A 16,437-nucleotide genomic window follows, 5' to 3' on the forward strand; every position below is an offset into this window, starting at 1 on the left:
ATTAATAGTGCTGCCTTCTGAATAGAGCATAAATATCTATGCAGTTAACAAGACAGTTCAGACCATTGACTTGAGTGGTTTTCAGCCAGTTTATACTAGCTGGGAGTTTAGCCCCTTGTATTGCAAGCAGTAAAATATGCTTAGCTTGCAGCCAGCTTTGCAAGAGACATCAGCAGGTGCTTTGTAACTTTCTGTAAGAAAATGCCAAAACAGAAGTCGGGTAATGTATCAAAAAATACTGCTGTAACAGTTATTTTTTCTTGATATAAGCCTTCACACCTTTGTCTGCCTGGGATCTAAATAGTTAATCTACCTAAGAAAATAGGTAGGAACATTTTTTCTTTCAATGAAGTTTGATTCCTGGAGGCAGATCTTTTTTTCCAGTGAGTGTCAGATAATTGGGAGGGTAGGGTGAGGCAGGAAACCATGACACGCCTTTGTTGGGACTTGTTTAAGAGCACGGGAATAGAAAAGCAGAAGAAGGGCAGGAATAAAACAGGTTAAATAAAGAAGAGGTGAACATTTCTGGATGATCACTCAGATTCCACACACCTTTGGAAGGGCGTGATAAAAAGTGTAAAAGGCAAATTTTGGTAGAAAGGAAACGGTTGAGGAGAAAAACAGATTTTCAGTTCAGTAACCAAAGCACTCCAGGTAAGTTACATTACTGGGGAAAAAAAAGAAAAAAGAGAAGAAAAAAGTATCCTTTGTTTTCTCTCTTCCAGATTCCTTGACGAACAAGTCTGTATTCTTGGGCAAAAATAGAGGAGGTGTTACATTTTTCTGTGGGGAATACAATGTAAAAATAAGATTATATAAAAGCTGGGTCATTTTGCTTTTGTGGTGTCAGTGAATACAGCTCTTTTAAAATATCAAGTGAAAGGAGTATACGAGCTGGGAGGTAAGAAATGTGAAGCCAAGCTCTGGGTAAATTTTTAATGCATTTTGTGAAACAACCATGCAAATAGATCAAGTTTAGCTGAATGTTCTCTGTTCTGCAAGGGTACCAGCATGGTAAAATGTAGATCATCTGTTGGCTGTTTTTAAAACTGAGCAGATCTGAAATGTGCTGGAGGAATAATGATTGTAAATTGGAGCTTCAGATGGTGGGTGCAGGGTGTAATATTAAGGAATTGATCTCTAGTCCTGAGAAGGCATGGAACTGCTTCTGAGTGACAGTTTGTGTTGCTATGGTCAAGCTTTGCTTATTTATCAGAAGTGACTCATTGATTGTGGACTTTGGGCAACATTTTTGTCATATAGGAGATTAGGAGGCACTGTAAGGTGTTTTGAAGCTTTGTCACAATAAGTCAGAAAAGTATGATTTGAGAATCAGTTTGAATCCTTTCTGTGTCAGGTCTAGAAATTTGCACATAGTGGCATAAGGTAAAAGACTGGTCTTCTTTTCCTGTCTTTGGACTGACTTTAGGGAAGTTACTTGTCCTTCTGTGACTAGTTTCCTCATCTGTGAAATGGTGACAGCAGTACTTTCCTGTTCTGTAAACATTTTTTGTATAATACCATACTGTTTGTCTCCCTTTCTGTGCCAGAGGCGAGAAGCCTGTGCCGATCAGAATGGCCTTGCTTTGGCCTGCTTCTCTTTGGGTAAGACAGTAAGTAGGAATGTTGAGGACACATTTTTGAAAGGAAGGTACCTGGCAGTGCAGAATGAAGTCTGGGCAGTAATTCTGCTTGTGCTGTGGGAAATGAGCACATATTGGTGTCAAAAAAGCCAGGACAGGTTGTAGGCAGAGCAGAATTTGGTTCCTATTGCACATCCAAGCTTTGATCAGGCATCTAACCTGCTTCCCTGGCATTAGCATCATTTCAGTGAGTCTACAAAATGAGCAGATTTGGAAGCATGATTTGGTTGATTGGATTCTGACTGTGTTGGTTTTGGTACAGTAAGTGGAAAGGAACAGCTTTTAAAGCAGAATGGGAAGGTCAGATTCCTAGTCTGTGGTGTAAAAGAGAGGTAAGGGGCCATTTTTTAACCAGTTCTATTAGTCCCAGGACAGTGGCACCTGAAAGGCTTGATTAAGAGGAAGGGACACTGTAAGAGATATTTGTTATGATGGGAGACATGGCATTTCCTTTTAACATAGTCAGTGACATGGATTGGGAGGCCTCTACTGAGTCTCAGAGTATTGATGATCAAAGGGTTCCACTGACATTAAATATTATTAATCTCAGCACCTGCTGGTGCCTCTTTCTCCTAATGGAGTGTCTCACAGCAGGAGCCTTATTAATGGAGATAGGAGAGAGCTGAAATGATGTGCTGTGAGAATGTACATGGAAACTGACATGAAAACTGGAAGGACATTTTGGAGGAATAAAAGAATCTGAAATGTGCCTGCTTTATTTTTTCCATTAAAATATGTCTTTGTGGCTATGCCCCTCCTCTTTGAAAAATGTCTGTAATAAACTTTATTACCATCGCACACAATACCTAAATTCTAAAATAATAAGAGGGGCTTGAATGTCCCATTTCAGGCTGGCTTAGTGTCCTTGTCAGTGTGCTGCACTGCAGTCAGGTGGAACAGAGGGTGCAGGGGGCACCCTGCAGTGTCAGGCTTATGTGGAAAGCATGGGTCTAAGCATGTCTTGCAAAGCTGGGCAGCTATTACTAGCCTGCTTTTCAGTGCTGTACAGAGGAAACAGTGTGTGCAAGCGTGGCGGTGCTAGACCTCTCCTGGTTCCTAGTCCCATTTGGGTCTGCAAATTCCCTGCTGTTGTGGGTGCCACAAGCTCACTACAACCCCTGAGCTTATGCTAAAGTGGCCATAAGATTGCCTGCGCTGTTTGAGACTGATCCCACTTCACAAGTTCCTGCTTGCTGCTCAGAGATGATTGCAGGTGGCTTCTCTGATTCAACAGCACTATTGCTTTGCCACAGACATAGCCCACAGCTATGCCTTTGTGAATCCAGATAGGAGCTGGTGAAATGAGTCAGTCCTGGAAGATAATGGAAATCCAGCTCAGTCATCCTTCTGGAGTCTGGGCTGGCTTTTGCATTCATGTGGTAAACACACACGCAACATAGATCAAAATGTACCATGTGCTGGGGCTGGGCTGTGGCATGTATGGCTCCAAAGATGTGGTTTAACTTCTTGTTATTTTTTTTTTTTTTGATTGGTATTGGAACAAAATATTCCCCTTTCTTAAGGGAAGGTAAAAATGCAGAAGATGGATTCACCCCATGGTGGTGCTGGCCTCTTCCAGCATCCATAACCAGAACCACTTCCCAGTAGCAGAAAAGAAGTGGAGTTCTAGGGCTACAAAGCAGTAGGAAAGCAGTTTCCAAATACAAATCTCTGTTCCCTGTCAAAAACACTGGCAAAGCCAACAGCACGGACATCTAGACAACAGCTTCCAGCATCTGTTTTTAGGGAGGAATCTTGAAAGATGCTTCCACTGCCAATGCAATAAGGAAGAGTAGCAGAGATATTGCCTTTCCTTGGAGTGAATGACTGAGAAGCCTTCCATTGCAGGGGACTGTCATCCTGCTGGAGGAACTCTCCTAATGCATATAGCTCCAGTCTTTCAAATTCCTTGGAATCAACGCCCTGGATAATCCCTTGGAAATCCCCAGGGTTAGCAAGCACTGGAAGGGCTGGGTAGTATCCTGGTGCCAGGGTTGTGTAAGGACTTGGATGTGGCCTCAGGAGCCCCATTCGCAGGGCTGTTTAGCCAAGCCCAGGGTCTTAGTTGCAAAGAGTGAGGGCTGTGGGCACTGTGGGTGTTCTCTGCAGAGTTCAGCTGAGTCTGTGGTGGGAGGCTAATATGTCTTGACTGACAGTGTGCCTTCTACACTCAAATTGCTCCTGTCCAGCTCTGGGAATAGCAGGAGCTGCTCAAAGACAGAACTGAATCTGAACTTCACATATTCCTGCAGATTCTTGGCTGCATCCTACCTTATGTCATTATTTATGCATGAGCAGTACAAGTGTAACGTCAAGGGTGCTCCTTGGTAGACACTTTGCAGAAGGATAAGTTGAATCAAGGATCAAACTCAAATGGTAGCTGAATTGGAGGGCACAGTCTTGGGTTACGCCTCAAGCTGGTCTCTAAAACTTGGAAGGAATTTTGCCCAAAGCTTTTTTTTAGAATCAGCCTGTTAAGTGTGTAGTTTTTGGTACAGCTGAGTCTTCAGTTTTAAGGAGGAGTCTTCAAATACAGTGGAGAATTTTGTCCTATTATTACCATAAATTAAAATCTCTTCCTTCTCATTGTTTGTGGCTACACAAGATGGAATGTTATCTTAGAGAGACCAGGAGTGAGCAACTGTGTATTTCCTTCTGACAGAAGTGTTTTCTCTTCTAGCTGATATTTCTTTTCCACATTCACAGTGTTTGTGGTATTCCTGCCTTGGCAGACAATCGTACCTCTGCAAGAGATTGTCATTTTGATTAGAGAAGGATCCAAATCATGAAGAAGAGTATACACAACATTCACAGCAGTGATTCCAATACTGTGTAGACTGACCTGAGCTGGCATTAAAGTAGATCAGATTCCAAAGCCACAGACAGGGCCTCCAAACCATTTCTGCTCTACCTGTAAAGCAAGGTAAAGCACTTCCCACCTTAAATTCCTTGCTGCCAAAAATAGCTAGTTTAAAGGTACCTGCAGTGGTTTTCTGCTTCACTAAAGTCAGTGCTGTGGGTTTAGCATCAATGTACCCTGAGAATGCACAGTCTTACTGTCAACAGTGCAACAGTATCTCTGCCTAGGTTCTTCTGAGGTGCAGAATCACGACTTTACAACCAGTAAGGTTATGAAGTAGGTATGTTTATTCAGCACTGGGCACATGGGGGATAACTGCACCACAGACGTGCTCTGCTTGGAGAGGAAAACAGTCCCTTTTTATTGCTTAAAAACGTTACATATTTACTAATTCTAATACATATGCATCACTACTGCGAGGATAGGGAGGGAATATTACAATTAGTTCTGAGAAATCATTAACATATCCCCCCACCCCTCATTCCTCCTGTTGCACTTGTGCAGTGCTTCCTGGTGGTCATGGGCAAGGGTCTTCAGATGAAGGCTTGTAGTCTTCTTCACTGTGTTCGCTAGTTGACCCTTCTGCACAAACTCAGTTCTGTAGTCAGGTACATCTTGTCCTTCAAGTCTGGGCTAATTTGCAGTTCCTTTGTCTTTATGGCTCAGTGGTTTTAGTTCCCCTCTTATCTCAAGGACAAGAGATACCAGAGATGGCCCATCCTGTCTTCATTCGGTTCAATCACAAGGGAGTTATGGTCCTGTGATATGGACCATCAGTGGCTCATCTTGTTCTTTCTCATTCCATTGCAAATGAGTTACCATCCTTTGATGGAGGCCATCTGGTGAGCATCCCTTGAAGAGGGGGGGTATCGGGTTAGTGTTTCCTCAGATCAATTCTGTCAGTACTGGCCCCGTGTAGGTAGCTTATTCCTGCAACTGCCTGCATTTCTAATCCTGTACTGTTGAGTGCTGACCAGAACAGATGTGTGGGTGTGGCATTTGGATCCTGTGGTTTTGATCAAGCCTCTACAGAGGCAGAACTGGAGACCATAGTGTAGTGCCACAACGTCTAGATATAAATCCAGGTCTGAACTTCTCCAGCATTGAGTGGATTTGCTTCAGTTGCCCCTATCTCACTTGCTGGCTTTACAACAACTGCTGTTTCAGCTCTGCAGCACTATGGAGCATGCAGTTTGTAGGCAAGTGGTGCTGGTCTATTAGTAATACTCATGTGACTTTGGAAAGGCATGTAAACTCCCTGGCACAGATGTCTTCCAGGCAGTCTAGTCCCCAGATGAAGGGAGAAAAGTGTTGGGACTTTTGGGGAACTGTTGTCATCTACTATTAACAGAGCTCTGAGTGCAGTCTCTCTGCTTTCCCTGCAGGTTGCAATGGTATGGATTCTGTAACAAAGAAAACGAGGCAAGATGGATCAGAAGTTACTGAAAGACGTAAGGAGAACATTTTTTTTTTTTATGTCACACACCAAAAATCCCAGAAGCAGAAGCCCAGTTTTGTAAGGGATTGAATGTTGAACAGAGGTCCAAAACTAAATTCTGCACCTGACCTTGCTCTCTCTGGTGAAGTCAGAATAAGGAATAGAATGGGAAAAGATCAGACATTTAGGGACATGCAGCATGACCTGATGGTTTAATCGCAGATGATTGCCCTGTGGTAACATTTCTAGCCAGTAATGCAGACATTTGGATTCTCCTCCTACCTCTGATATCAGTGCCCTATGTGGCCCAGAAAATGATCTTAAGGTATCTTTTTTTGGCTGAATGTAAAATGGAGGATAAGTTTCGTGCTGGCATTATGGGAATTAGCTAGTAGGAAGCTGGTAAGGGGTCTGACCATGGGCTTTGCTGTTACAGGAATGACTGTGGTTGAGAAGTGCCCAGAAATAATAATATTTTACAGGGATCTTGTAAAGAAAAGAAGTCTTTCATGGCAGTGATGTTCTTAGTTACTGTAGAGTTAGAAAGGCCTGCAAACAAACACACAGCATTGTGTGCTAATGAGGCTGCAGTCCCCAGACAGTGTGGTCTCAAGGGACTTTTCTTTAAATGAGTCAATCTTCTTTGAATGAGTCAGGCTCATGCATGGAAATTAAACAGATCGTTGATTTTGTTTGACTACATTAACATGCTATTACTTCTGCACCCTTTTCTCTCCTCAGTTATTACAGAGACTGTAACCACAAGACTGACATCCTTACCACCCAGTAAGTAATTGTTAGTCATTATATTACTTCTGCTCAATGTTCTGTCCCCTTTCATGCTATTTGACTGTATTATTTCCATAAATTCTTGGGTGCAGCGGGTCTTGGTGCAGAAAGACTTGCACCCAAAGAGAAGCTATTTTCAGAAATGCCTCTCCCAAAATACTTGCTGGTGGAGAGAAGGAGCAGTATGTGTGGAGCCAGCTGGGTATTGTCAGACACAAAGCCACACAGTCCACTAAGACTGGTAGACCAGATTCTTCAAGGGCTTAAGCCCATATATAGGATCTCCAGTGGTGACTGTCTCTTGGGAACAAGGGTCAAAAGTGATGGGTCTGCAGCCTCCACTACTGGGGCTGTAGTGTATTGCCCTGTCATCTTACCCAGTTGACAATAGTGAGTGAATCTTTTTGGGTAATATCAGATGTCACAGATGATTTCTACCTCTGTAGGGAAGTGCAAGTACCAAGTAGGGAAGAATCCTCCATGCTCTTTATACCAATGTATTCTTGATTAGCTTGCTGCAGCCAGGTTAGGAAGGAATTACACTATCATCTCATTTATGATGAGGGTTAACAGAAGTATCCTTCAGGCCATGTATGGAGCAAAACTTGAATGCAAACCTGCTGGGTCTGCAGTGTGAATGCTTATCTGCTCTGCCAAGACACTTCTCTGCAGTTCTGATATCTCACTAGACATGAAGCTATATTTGTAATTGAGTATGAGGGCAGTCTTGCAGTGTCCTTGCTTTTCTCATCTTTTACTCTGAGAGAATGTCTCATTTTGTGCTCGTCTCTTCCAGAAGGAGGGAGCAGCAGTGGGCTCAAAACATCATCCCACACTGGAGGGAGTGGAGTGGAAAAGAGGTCTTACACCCATGGCAGCACCTATGTGACTTCAAGTAAGGAATGAAGACATTGTACAGTGAGGAAACAGAAATCAAAGGCAGCATAAATGGTTTGAGGAGAGATTCGGGACAGCAAATTAGGATGAGCCAGAAGTAAGGAGAACAGGGTTTATGAAAGCAAAAGTGGCAAATACTCAAAGCAAAGGTATTCATTCCCTGAAGTTGGGTGTGAGGATGGGTGAGTAAATGGCAAAATTCACATTTTCTACAGGGAAAACTTGATTTCAAGAGAACAACAAAAAATTCCGTTCCCACTGTTGTTAAGAAGTCATTTGGAAACAAATTTCCCTTCTTTCAGGATTTCCAAATCACAATTTTTCTGACCTTTTCTGTTCAAAAGACAGTTTTGATTAATCTTTTTGTTGATGCTGCTGAGGATAGAATGCTATTAAAGAATTTCCTAGAAGATATTTTCTTGTATATGTGTGACCATAGTTTTAGCACTTTGAACAGTCTGACAGATTTTCTGGACATGCTAAATCAGTTTGTGCTGTCTACTTGGTAAAAACTGGGTTCTTCTCTAACAGCACCAGCAGTTAGGTTGCCATAGCAAAGGTTTGTGAAGAATAAGCTTGCTAGCCAGGTTTCTGGCACACCCCTCTCCCTGTCCCCAGGGGGACAGACTATATAACTATCCTTGTAGAAAACATTCTCCATGCTCCAGAAGAGCTGACAAATCAAAGGGAGAGAAGTGCAGTTTGGAGGCTCAACAGGAGAATTACCCGTACCAAATAGGTCTGATAGACACCTCCATACCAACTAAAGGCCAGAGTGTGGGATCACTGCCTCAGGACAGGTGTCAGTCTAATTGTCTGGACTGGCACCAGTCTGAGATCTGAACCCAGCCCTGCAAACTCAGATAACTCTGCAGGACTGCCATCTTGTTATTTCTTTTCAGTGTGTGAAGGAAGGAAAAAGAATCTGAACTTCAGAGATAATGAGTTCCTGAAGTTTCACAGAGCATTTTCTAATCTCTGCTTTCCCACCCTGAATGCTTCCAACAGAGGCCTACTTGTCACAGTAATTCTTTCTGCTGAATTATGTGGAAAAGTTACTGAACAAAACAGGTCCTTCTAGAGGTGCAAGAAAACACTCTGATGAGATCACAAGGGCATGCTCTTTTTGCAGTGATGATTAACAATACCCAGTCTGATCTTGCTGATCAGTGTGGATGTGTTGCACTTTTATCACAAGGCTCACTTTTTGCTGCACACTGATAATACCCCAGCATTAGATTTCATACAAGAGTATGAACACATTAGTTATGGCTGTTCAGTTCTTTCTCCACAGCACTGATGTGATTAGGAAGGCAAATTCTTTCCTCTGTCTAAACATAACAGCCACTAAAATCCCCCAGGCTCTCTTGGGCCTGACACACACCTCAGTCACTCCTCTAGAAAGTGGACTGACTAGGGCATGATTGAGTGTGGATAGCTGCTTTGGAAGGGAAGTGGACTCATCTCTGCTTTACCTTATCTCATTGACTGCATCCTTCAGCACTTTGAGTTTGGCTTAACAATTTCTCAGTTTTTGTGGCCTGTGTCATATAACACTTGAGTTTATGGGTGAGTTTGTATCCAAATCAAAATGCTGCACCATCCAGAGCCAGATTTATTCCTGGTCAGGAGAGATGACTCAGTCATCCCCCCTAGGCCAAAACCTGCTTTCATATATATCATTGGCAAGATCTGTTTTGAAACCACAAAGATAACCAATACTCTTCTCTGCACTGAATGCTGGGGACAGTCAGAGTTAGACCCAAATGTAATTCTTGCCCATCTCTAGCTGTGAGGTACCAATGGAAATTTGTCCAGCACAGAAGACAGTAGCATAAAGCACTCAGAGCATCCAGGGTATACATCTGGGGCATATCTTCAATTTGCTGAGGGTATTTTGTTTTGCCTATAGGTGGAAGTGGTAGATTGAATTCATCATCATCATCCTGCGGTTACAGACAAACCCAGTCTCCCAGCTCTACTCTCACCAAATCACCTGGCTCAACATTTGAAAGAAAAACCTATGTCAACCGCCATGCAACATATGAAGGTATTGCAGAACATGCTGTAGAAAGGAGGCAATGTGTAATGCATTCAAAAGTCTCATTAATGCAGAATTGTCCCAAATAGCACAAGAATTCCATTGTGGTTTTGCTGGGAAATAAGCCATCAGGGACACATTTTAATGATTAAGTCCTATTTATAGTAATGCTCATTCCTAAAAGGATCTGTGGCATATTTTTGTTGAGAGACATTATCAGCTCTTTCATGTAATCCTGAATAGCTCCTTTTTTAAATGGAAATGTTTGTTGCCCACTGGGATTAGACAGTTACCAGGGAGACATGTTTTGAAAGCTTTTAATGATTTTATGCAAAGTATTAATGAACACCTTCCGTTCTTTGCAGGGAGCTCCAGTGCCAACTCTTCTCCTGAGTTTCCCAGAAAAGAGTTCGGTATGTTCTTCTTAGACTGTTCTTCTGAATCTTATGTCAAGGTCATGTGAGTTGGTGACTATGGTGATTTTTTGCACATTGTAGTGTCTTGCTCTACCTATGCTGCCTCTGTTTTGTGCAGCCAGTGCAGCTCCATGACATTCATATGAATTATTTGGGATTTACATTAACAGCTGACAGCAGGGTCTCTAGCTGATACATATTCAAACAGAGGGTGTATAATGTTACTGCTACCCTCAACTGCTTTTGTGATGTTCTCCATATGGCACAGGACATGGACAGAAGAACATAGAGATGGGATGTTTCATAACATTCCCTCCTACCCTTGCCATAGCTGGGAGAACAGCTCCAAGCAAGCAAGCCCAGATTTTCAGGATTTTGAGCCATTGCTGGATATACTTTTCCAGTGGCTTTGTTCTAAGGCTTCAACATGCTTCTATGGAAAGATGAACTGGTTACCAAGTTCATCTTTGAATGAACTGAACGTTGTCAGCTGTGAGCTTGCACTGTCCAAACTCTGAGCTGCCAATTTTACTCAGTGCAGATAGTGAAACAATATGCTCAGGCTGTCTTTCTGGCTCAGAGAGGAGGCAGGGTTTCACAGTGTCCAACATGGTCAGTGTTGGACTATTAGCTTCCTTTGGGCCTGTTGAAATGGGAGACCACTGTCTGTGAACAACATTTATGTATACAAAAAGAAACATCAGTTGGCCCAGAATGCTAAAGGTGCTACTGATTCTTTAAGACACCTTATAGTCTAAAGAGGGCCTGGTAAAAACTCTAAGGGTTCAATTCCCCTAGTTGTGCCCCAATTAAAGATTACTGTCTGAATCTGAGCACTCTGAGCAAGATCCGTGTGTTCATTTTCAGAGACATCACAGGCAGTAAAGCATAATACTGCTTTTCTCTCATTGTTGTTCACAGCATCTGCCTCCACTAGGGGAAGAAGCCAAAGTCGAGGTGAGTGATACTGTTCTTTTAGAAGCCTCCTTTGTTTCCTTTAGTGTGATTCAAGGTGTGTTAAATGGACCTATTCCTTGGCTGGAATTAACCAGTTTAAATGTAGAGCAGTCAGGTGAGGTATGTGCATTTACACCACTGCAGATGTGAAACATTTATGTGTAAGCAATTGTTTAAACAAGCTCGGAGTAAAAATTGACCATAATGAAGGTCATAGTGTTTTGGACTGTGTCAGAAAGTAGGATCTATCTAGGGACCTGCATGTCTGGGGGCATAGGATACAGTCTTCCATCTTGTCTGTTCACTAACATAAACTCAGTCCATCCATGCTCTGTGACCTGCCTCTGACATATTTACAGTAGCTGTATTCATGTCCCTTCTTCTGCAATCTATCTTACAAACCATAAGGCCATACCCTGAAATGATCTCATACTGGTAGTAAGGAGATGGTGAGGAAATTATGGACTTGCTGTGGTCTGTTTAGGCAGCTCAGTGTAAAGCTCTGCATTGTTTAAATCATTCAGCTCTTCTAATAATTTATTAGTAGTGTTGGGGAAACCAGGATTATATTGCTCTGTAAGAGTGTAATAGCTGTTCCCAGTTGCTTGAAGAGGAAACTATAATGTCATTTTATCCAAGTTAATTTTAGCAGTGGATATAAATCAAAGTGTGCTCTTGCCCACTCCTCCTGGAGAGTGTCACAGTTACCAATTATTCTACCTCAGTTTCCTTCAGCACACTACATACCTGAGCTCCCAGCAGAACTAGGCCATACATAATAAAACAGATACCAGAGAATCAGCTCCAGCTTTTCATATTACTTCAGAAAATAATTCCAATCCATCAGCTTCTCCACATGAATGCCAAAGCTAGTGTTTCTTTTATAGTGCATGAACTGTCAGATTTCATCTTGAGAAGTGTGCATCGTGTGTCCTGGATAGTCAGTTTGCTTGTGGGCAGCAAGCCTAAAGGCTTGCCCCGGCCAGATTACATTAACTCTATGGTGTCTTGTGCTGGACAGTGGAAGTCAATAATTAAATTGAGAACCTGGTGAGAATGTTGTCTTACAACTGGCTTGGTTACATTCAGTGAGCCAAAACAGAAGTCAGCAGGTTGTAAGAGATTAAATCATACATCCCATTGTAGAGATGACAGTGGAATTTTACCAGAGAAGTAGTAGAGAATTTCTGTATTTAGTAAGCTTCATTTGGCTCTCTAGATTTTTATCCAGAAGGATAGTAATAATAACAATAATAGTAATAATTGTGATGGGTAGTAATATCAATGTGATTGAGGACTGCATAATGAGTTCTTCTGTATGTCTGGCAGTAACAATTCTATTGACTTCAACAGAGGCCCTCAATGAGTCAAATATAGCTGTATGGAATTAGAAGAGCAAAATATGCCCCCAAAACAAAAAGTCACTCAAACCAATTTACAACCAATTCACATGGACCATGAGTGCTCCTCAGATCAAGCAGCAAAACAGCAAGGTGGAACACAGACAGAAAGAAGGAAGGAATTCACTTCAGCCTAAAGATTTATTCCTAGCCCAGGGCACAAATGGATATCACTCCATATTCATGATCTGCTTTTTCTCTTCCCAGAGAGTGAAATACGAGTCAGACTGCAGAGTGCGTCTCCCTCTGGCAGATGTAAGTGCCGTGGCTTTTATTCCAACGGGATCAGGTATAAGATAGAGGGTGTTGTTGATCTGGGTATGTCTGCAGTGTCTCTGGGGCCCAATCTTCATGATGAGAGATAGCAGCTTGTCATTCTTTTTTTCCTGTTAAGAACATTCATTTGTCTCCCCTTTCTGAACAAGGAAGCATGCTGAGGGTTTGATGGTGGTCTTGCAAAGGTGTAGTTGTACTTAGTCCCAAAAATGAGGCCGTGAAGCTTTGTTATTAAGTGGCATTCCCAGAAAGTACAACTTCATAGACACTCACAGGTAAATAATACTGGATAGTTTAGCCAGGGCAAGATTACAGATCAATGAAACAGTAGCTTTTGGGTGAGTCTGGACACTTTCTTTTCTTGATAGGGACAGAGTTGGATGATGTGAAACGTTTGCTGAAAGGAAGTCGATCAGCGAGCTGCAGCCCTACTCGATCACCATCAAGTACGCTCCCAATACCGAAAAAGGCTGTGGTGGAGACAAAGATGGTTACTGAAAGCTCTCAGTCAGGTATGTGGCAGAGGATGGTTAGCAATGCTGGAGCCATTCCAAACATTATGTGCCATAAAAATACCCAGTTGCTCTGAACATCTGAGTAAGAATACATGGTCTCTGTCCCAGAGCGTAGTGACAATACAGAAAAAGGGTCAGAATGCTGGGGGGCTGTCCAGATGTTGCCCTAATAAGAGCCATCTTGAGTATCTTTCTAGTGACTTGTCTAATTTCCATAAAAATAAGCAAGTTCTCGCTGCCACCAGCTTTAATTCAGCTTTTACTTCTGTCAGAGACAACTGCTCTAAGCAAATATGTCTTAGACTGATTTGATCTCTTATCTCCAAGCAAGATGGAGATAGCACTGAAGACAACATTTGGGTCAGTGTTTGATTTATTGATCACACCACATGGTTCAGAGATCACTAGAACTTGGTAATAATAGAAGTGGTACTTAAAATACTATAATAAGCTTTTATTATTTATAAGCCTCACCACAGTGCTTGAGGCAGTGGTATTCACATTCATTGCACTGTCCTCCACCAGTATGTAGGAACAAGCAATACCTTTTTTCTTGAATATGGCTCAAAACGTGTCTGAAACTGGGAATTTTAATCCAATACACTAGTGAGAATATCAGAGCCACATGTGGGAAGCAAAAGTCCCATGGCCCAGGATGTTTCATAACAGAATAGCAGACTAAAGTGTTTTATTCTGGTATCACAGCATCTACAAGCAATGAAATCTCTTCAAGGTGTTTTGTGAATGATGATGCTACCAGGTCAGTCTTTATTCCATTGGTTAAAATCCAGGTGGGCTGTAATCAGCTGGCATTTGAGATCAGTTGTACCATGCTAACTTGGAGTCATTGTGTTGACTCCACAAGGGTAACTGAAATTTAAGGCAGATGAAGTTGTTTGACATGTAAACCTGCAATGCACACTAAGCCACAAGCCTGGTCTCATTGAAAACCACTTCTGCTTATTTTTTTTACAGTGTCGGGGACATATGATACAACCATACTGAATACTGCCCACCCTTCATACATGTGGTCGTCCACTCTGCCCGCTGGGTCTTCCCTTGGTGGATACCATAACAGCTCTTCCTTGATCAATGCTATGTCTCATTCTACAGGATCAGGTATGCCCCCTGGACTGCCCAGGCGCGAAGGATGTAACTCCATACTGAAACTGGGTCAACAGCAGTGCTTTTTTTTGCGCAGCAAGAAGAACTAAAATGATGGAAGAATTGAGATGGCAGGGGATATGCTTGAATTGTCTCTGGTTTTCTGTAACTTGGTGCTCTCTACTTCTACACTGACTGCATTTGAAAATCCTTCTTTGTGAGGATCTATTGTCCTGACTGCCTGATCTGTCGCTAAACTTTGTTGATAGCTTTATCAATGAGATCAGGCTCACATTCCCTATCAAAGCTAATTTCAGACTCTATCTAATACTGGATTATCCTGGCCCATTGTAAGGATGACTGGCCTAACCTTCAGTCCTCATACACTTAAGATGTAATCAATAAGTGTTGAGTGTTCTTATACCTTGTAAGGCCCACTTCTAAATGCCAAGGATGCCCAGTTGCAGAGAAAAACCACAGGAAGCTTTATGATAGCTTTGCTTTCTCACACTGTTTCATGATTGCAACTTGTCTGATATAGGATTTTCTCCCTTTTGTCTGTTCGGTAAAAGAGTGGTTTGGTGTCACAATTTTAAAGATTTTTCCTCTTCAATTATTATGTATTTTCACTAACTGCATTTCCAAGTGACTCTGACTCTTAATTTCTGTGACTGTGACACTGACCTTAAGGTGCTGGATTTCTGATTCCAGAGAAGTAATAACATTTCACTTCCTCTTTTTGCAGTTTTTGGTGTTCCAAATAATCTGGCTCCCAGCAATCCTGCTCTGAACGGAGGCCTGAGCACTTCCTCTACAGGTCGGATTTTTCCCTTCTTCCCTTCACACTTACACAGCACCACAGTCCTGACAGACACGTACAATGAAGTAATACCTATATCACTCTGTTTCTCTTCTGTTCCTCATCACACTGTGAGCAGCTTGTCTGCATACCCCAGTTATTCTTTGGTTACAGTGGATTTATTGAGTCAGCCCTATATAGCTGGTATTAGCTCCTGACTATTTGTGTCTGGGAAGCTGGGAAAACTAGATGTTTTCCAAGGAGAATAATTTTTCTTTTGAAAGACATCTGTTAGGCCAGCCTGTTTCTTCCCTAGAACTACTCAGGATAATGCCTTAAAAAATAAACTCATGTGTCCTAATCATAAAGGCCCAGTGCTCCTCTGTCAGTTTTCTTTGTAATTTCCCTTTGCTTTGCCTGCCTCAGGGCTTCTTGCAGGCTCCTTCAATGTCACTAAACCACTTCTCTTCCTTTCACAGTCACGCTGTGTCTACACAGCACAGTGCCATCATGCAGGGTGTCTGACTAGGCCTGCAAAGAGAGCAGGGTGTATGAAAGCAGTCTGTACACTGCACTAATATTGCCACACTGATTCTGTCACCAAACATGCCACCCTCCAAGCCATTTGCTTCTGTCTGGACAGTGCTTTGACACATACTGTATGCAGTTATCTTCCTAAATTTCCCTTAGTCAGACCAAGCCATTTTCTGAATTTACCTTTTTCCCAAGTGCCCCACCTGCAGAAATGTCCATGCAGCCATGAGAGTGGCCTTACAATGTAACTTCAGATAACGTTTTAAAATGGTCACCATTATTGTCTTGAACCAACAATAACTTATACGGCAAAATGATCTAAGGAAAAGAACATTTTGTAAGGAAGATCTTTGAACAGAAATTATTAGGCCTGTGATGCTTCTGGCTAGCTGGTGAAATTTAATGCAAAAGGTTGTCATTATTACCATTGATTTTCTTTTGTTTTCAGCCAGAATACCACATGCACTACAGAACTCCTATAACCCCCATTGCATTGTTTTTCTCTGCAGTGTTTGGAGTTCAAAACAACCTGTCTCCAAGTTCTTCAACCCTGACCCACAATGCTACTGCAGCCTCCGCAGGTCAGCAACAATTTAAGCCTAGAGAAAGTGTGAGGGTCACCAACGTGTGCTGTCTTCTCCCACCTTTTCTATAGTGACTAGAAAGTTCATATTGACAGAGGCTTCTTCATTACCATCTTCTTATGTGGAGCTGTGTGGTATGAGGGGATATTGAGGAACATTTCCTCTGCTTTGCATGTGCAGGAAC

At 42.3% G+C, this 16,437-nt stretch overlaps 1 protein-coding gene across 1 annotated transcript in view; it reads left to right on the forward strand.

Annotated features, from left to right (window-relative positions):
- The first annotated feature begins 435 nt into the window (after window positions 1–435).
- Window positions 436–16,437, forward strand: part of COL17A1 (collagen type XVII alpha 1 chain) — a 42,145-nt gene continuing 26,143 nt past the window's right edge. Inside the window, exons 1-12 of the mRNA XM_032988787.2 lie at window positions 436–654; window positions 5,889–5,954; window positions 6,683–6,727; window positions 7,527–7,625; window positions 9,540–9,677; window positions 10,034–10,081; window positions 11,006–11,041; window positions 12,649–12,696; window positions 13,086–13,229; window positions 14,208–14,351; window positions 15,082–15,153; window positions 16,179–16,250. Of these exons, the coding sequence (XP_032844678.1) occupies window positions 5,900–5,954; window positions 6,683–6,727; window positions 7,527–7,625; window positions 9,540–9,677; window positions 10,034–10,081; window positions 11,006–11,041; window positions 12,649–12,696; window positions 13,086–13,229; window positions 14,208–14,351; window positions 15,082–15,153; window positions 16,179–16,250 (901 nt within the window). The 5' untranslated portion in view covers window positions 436–654; window positions 5,889–5,899. The remainder of the gene's footprint in view (window positions 655–5,888; window positions 5,955–6,682; window positions 6,728–7,526; window positions 7,626–9,539; window positions 9,678–10,033; window positions 10,082–11,005; window positions 11,042–12,648; window positions 12,697–13,085; window positions 13,230–14,207; window positions 14,352–15,081; window positions 15,154–16,178; window positions 16,251–16,437) is intronic.

This window comes from Tyto alba, unplaced genomic scaffold (genome assembly GCF_018691265.1).
Source record: "Tyto alba isolate M040663 unplaced genomic scaffold, T.alba_DEE_v4.0 Super-Scaffold_1, whole genome shotgun sequence".
Classification (NCBI taxonomy): domain Eukaryota; kingdom Metazoa; phylum Chordata; class Aves; order Strigiformes; family Tytonidae; genus Tyto; species Tyto alba.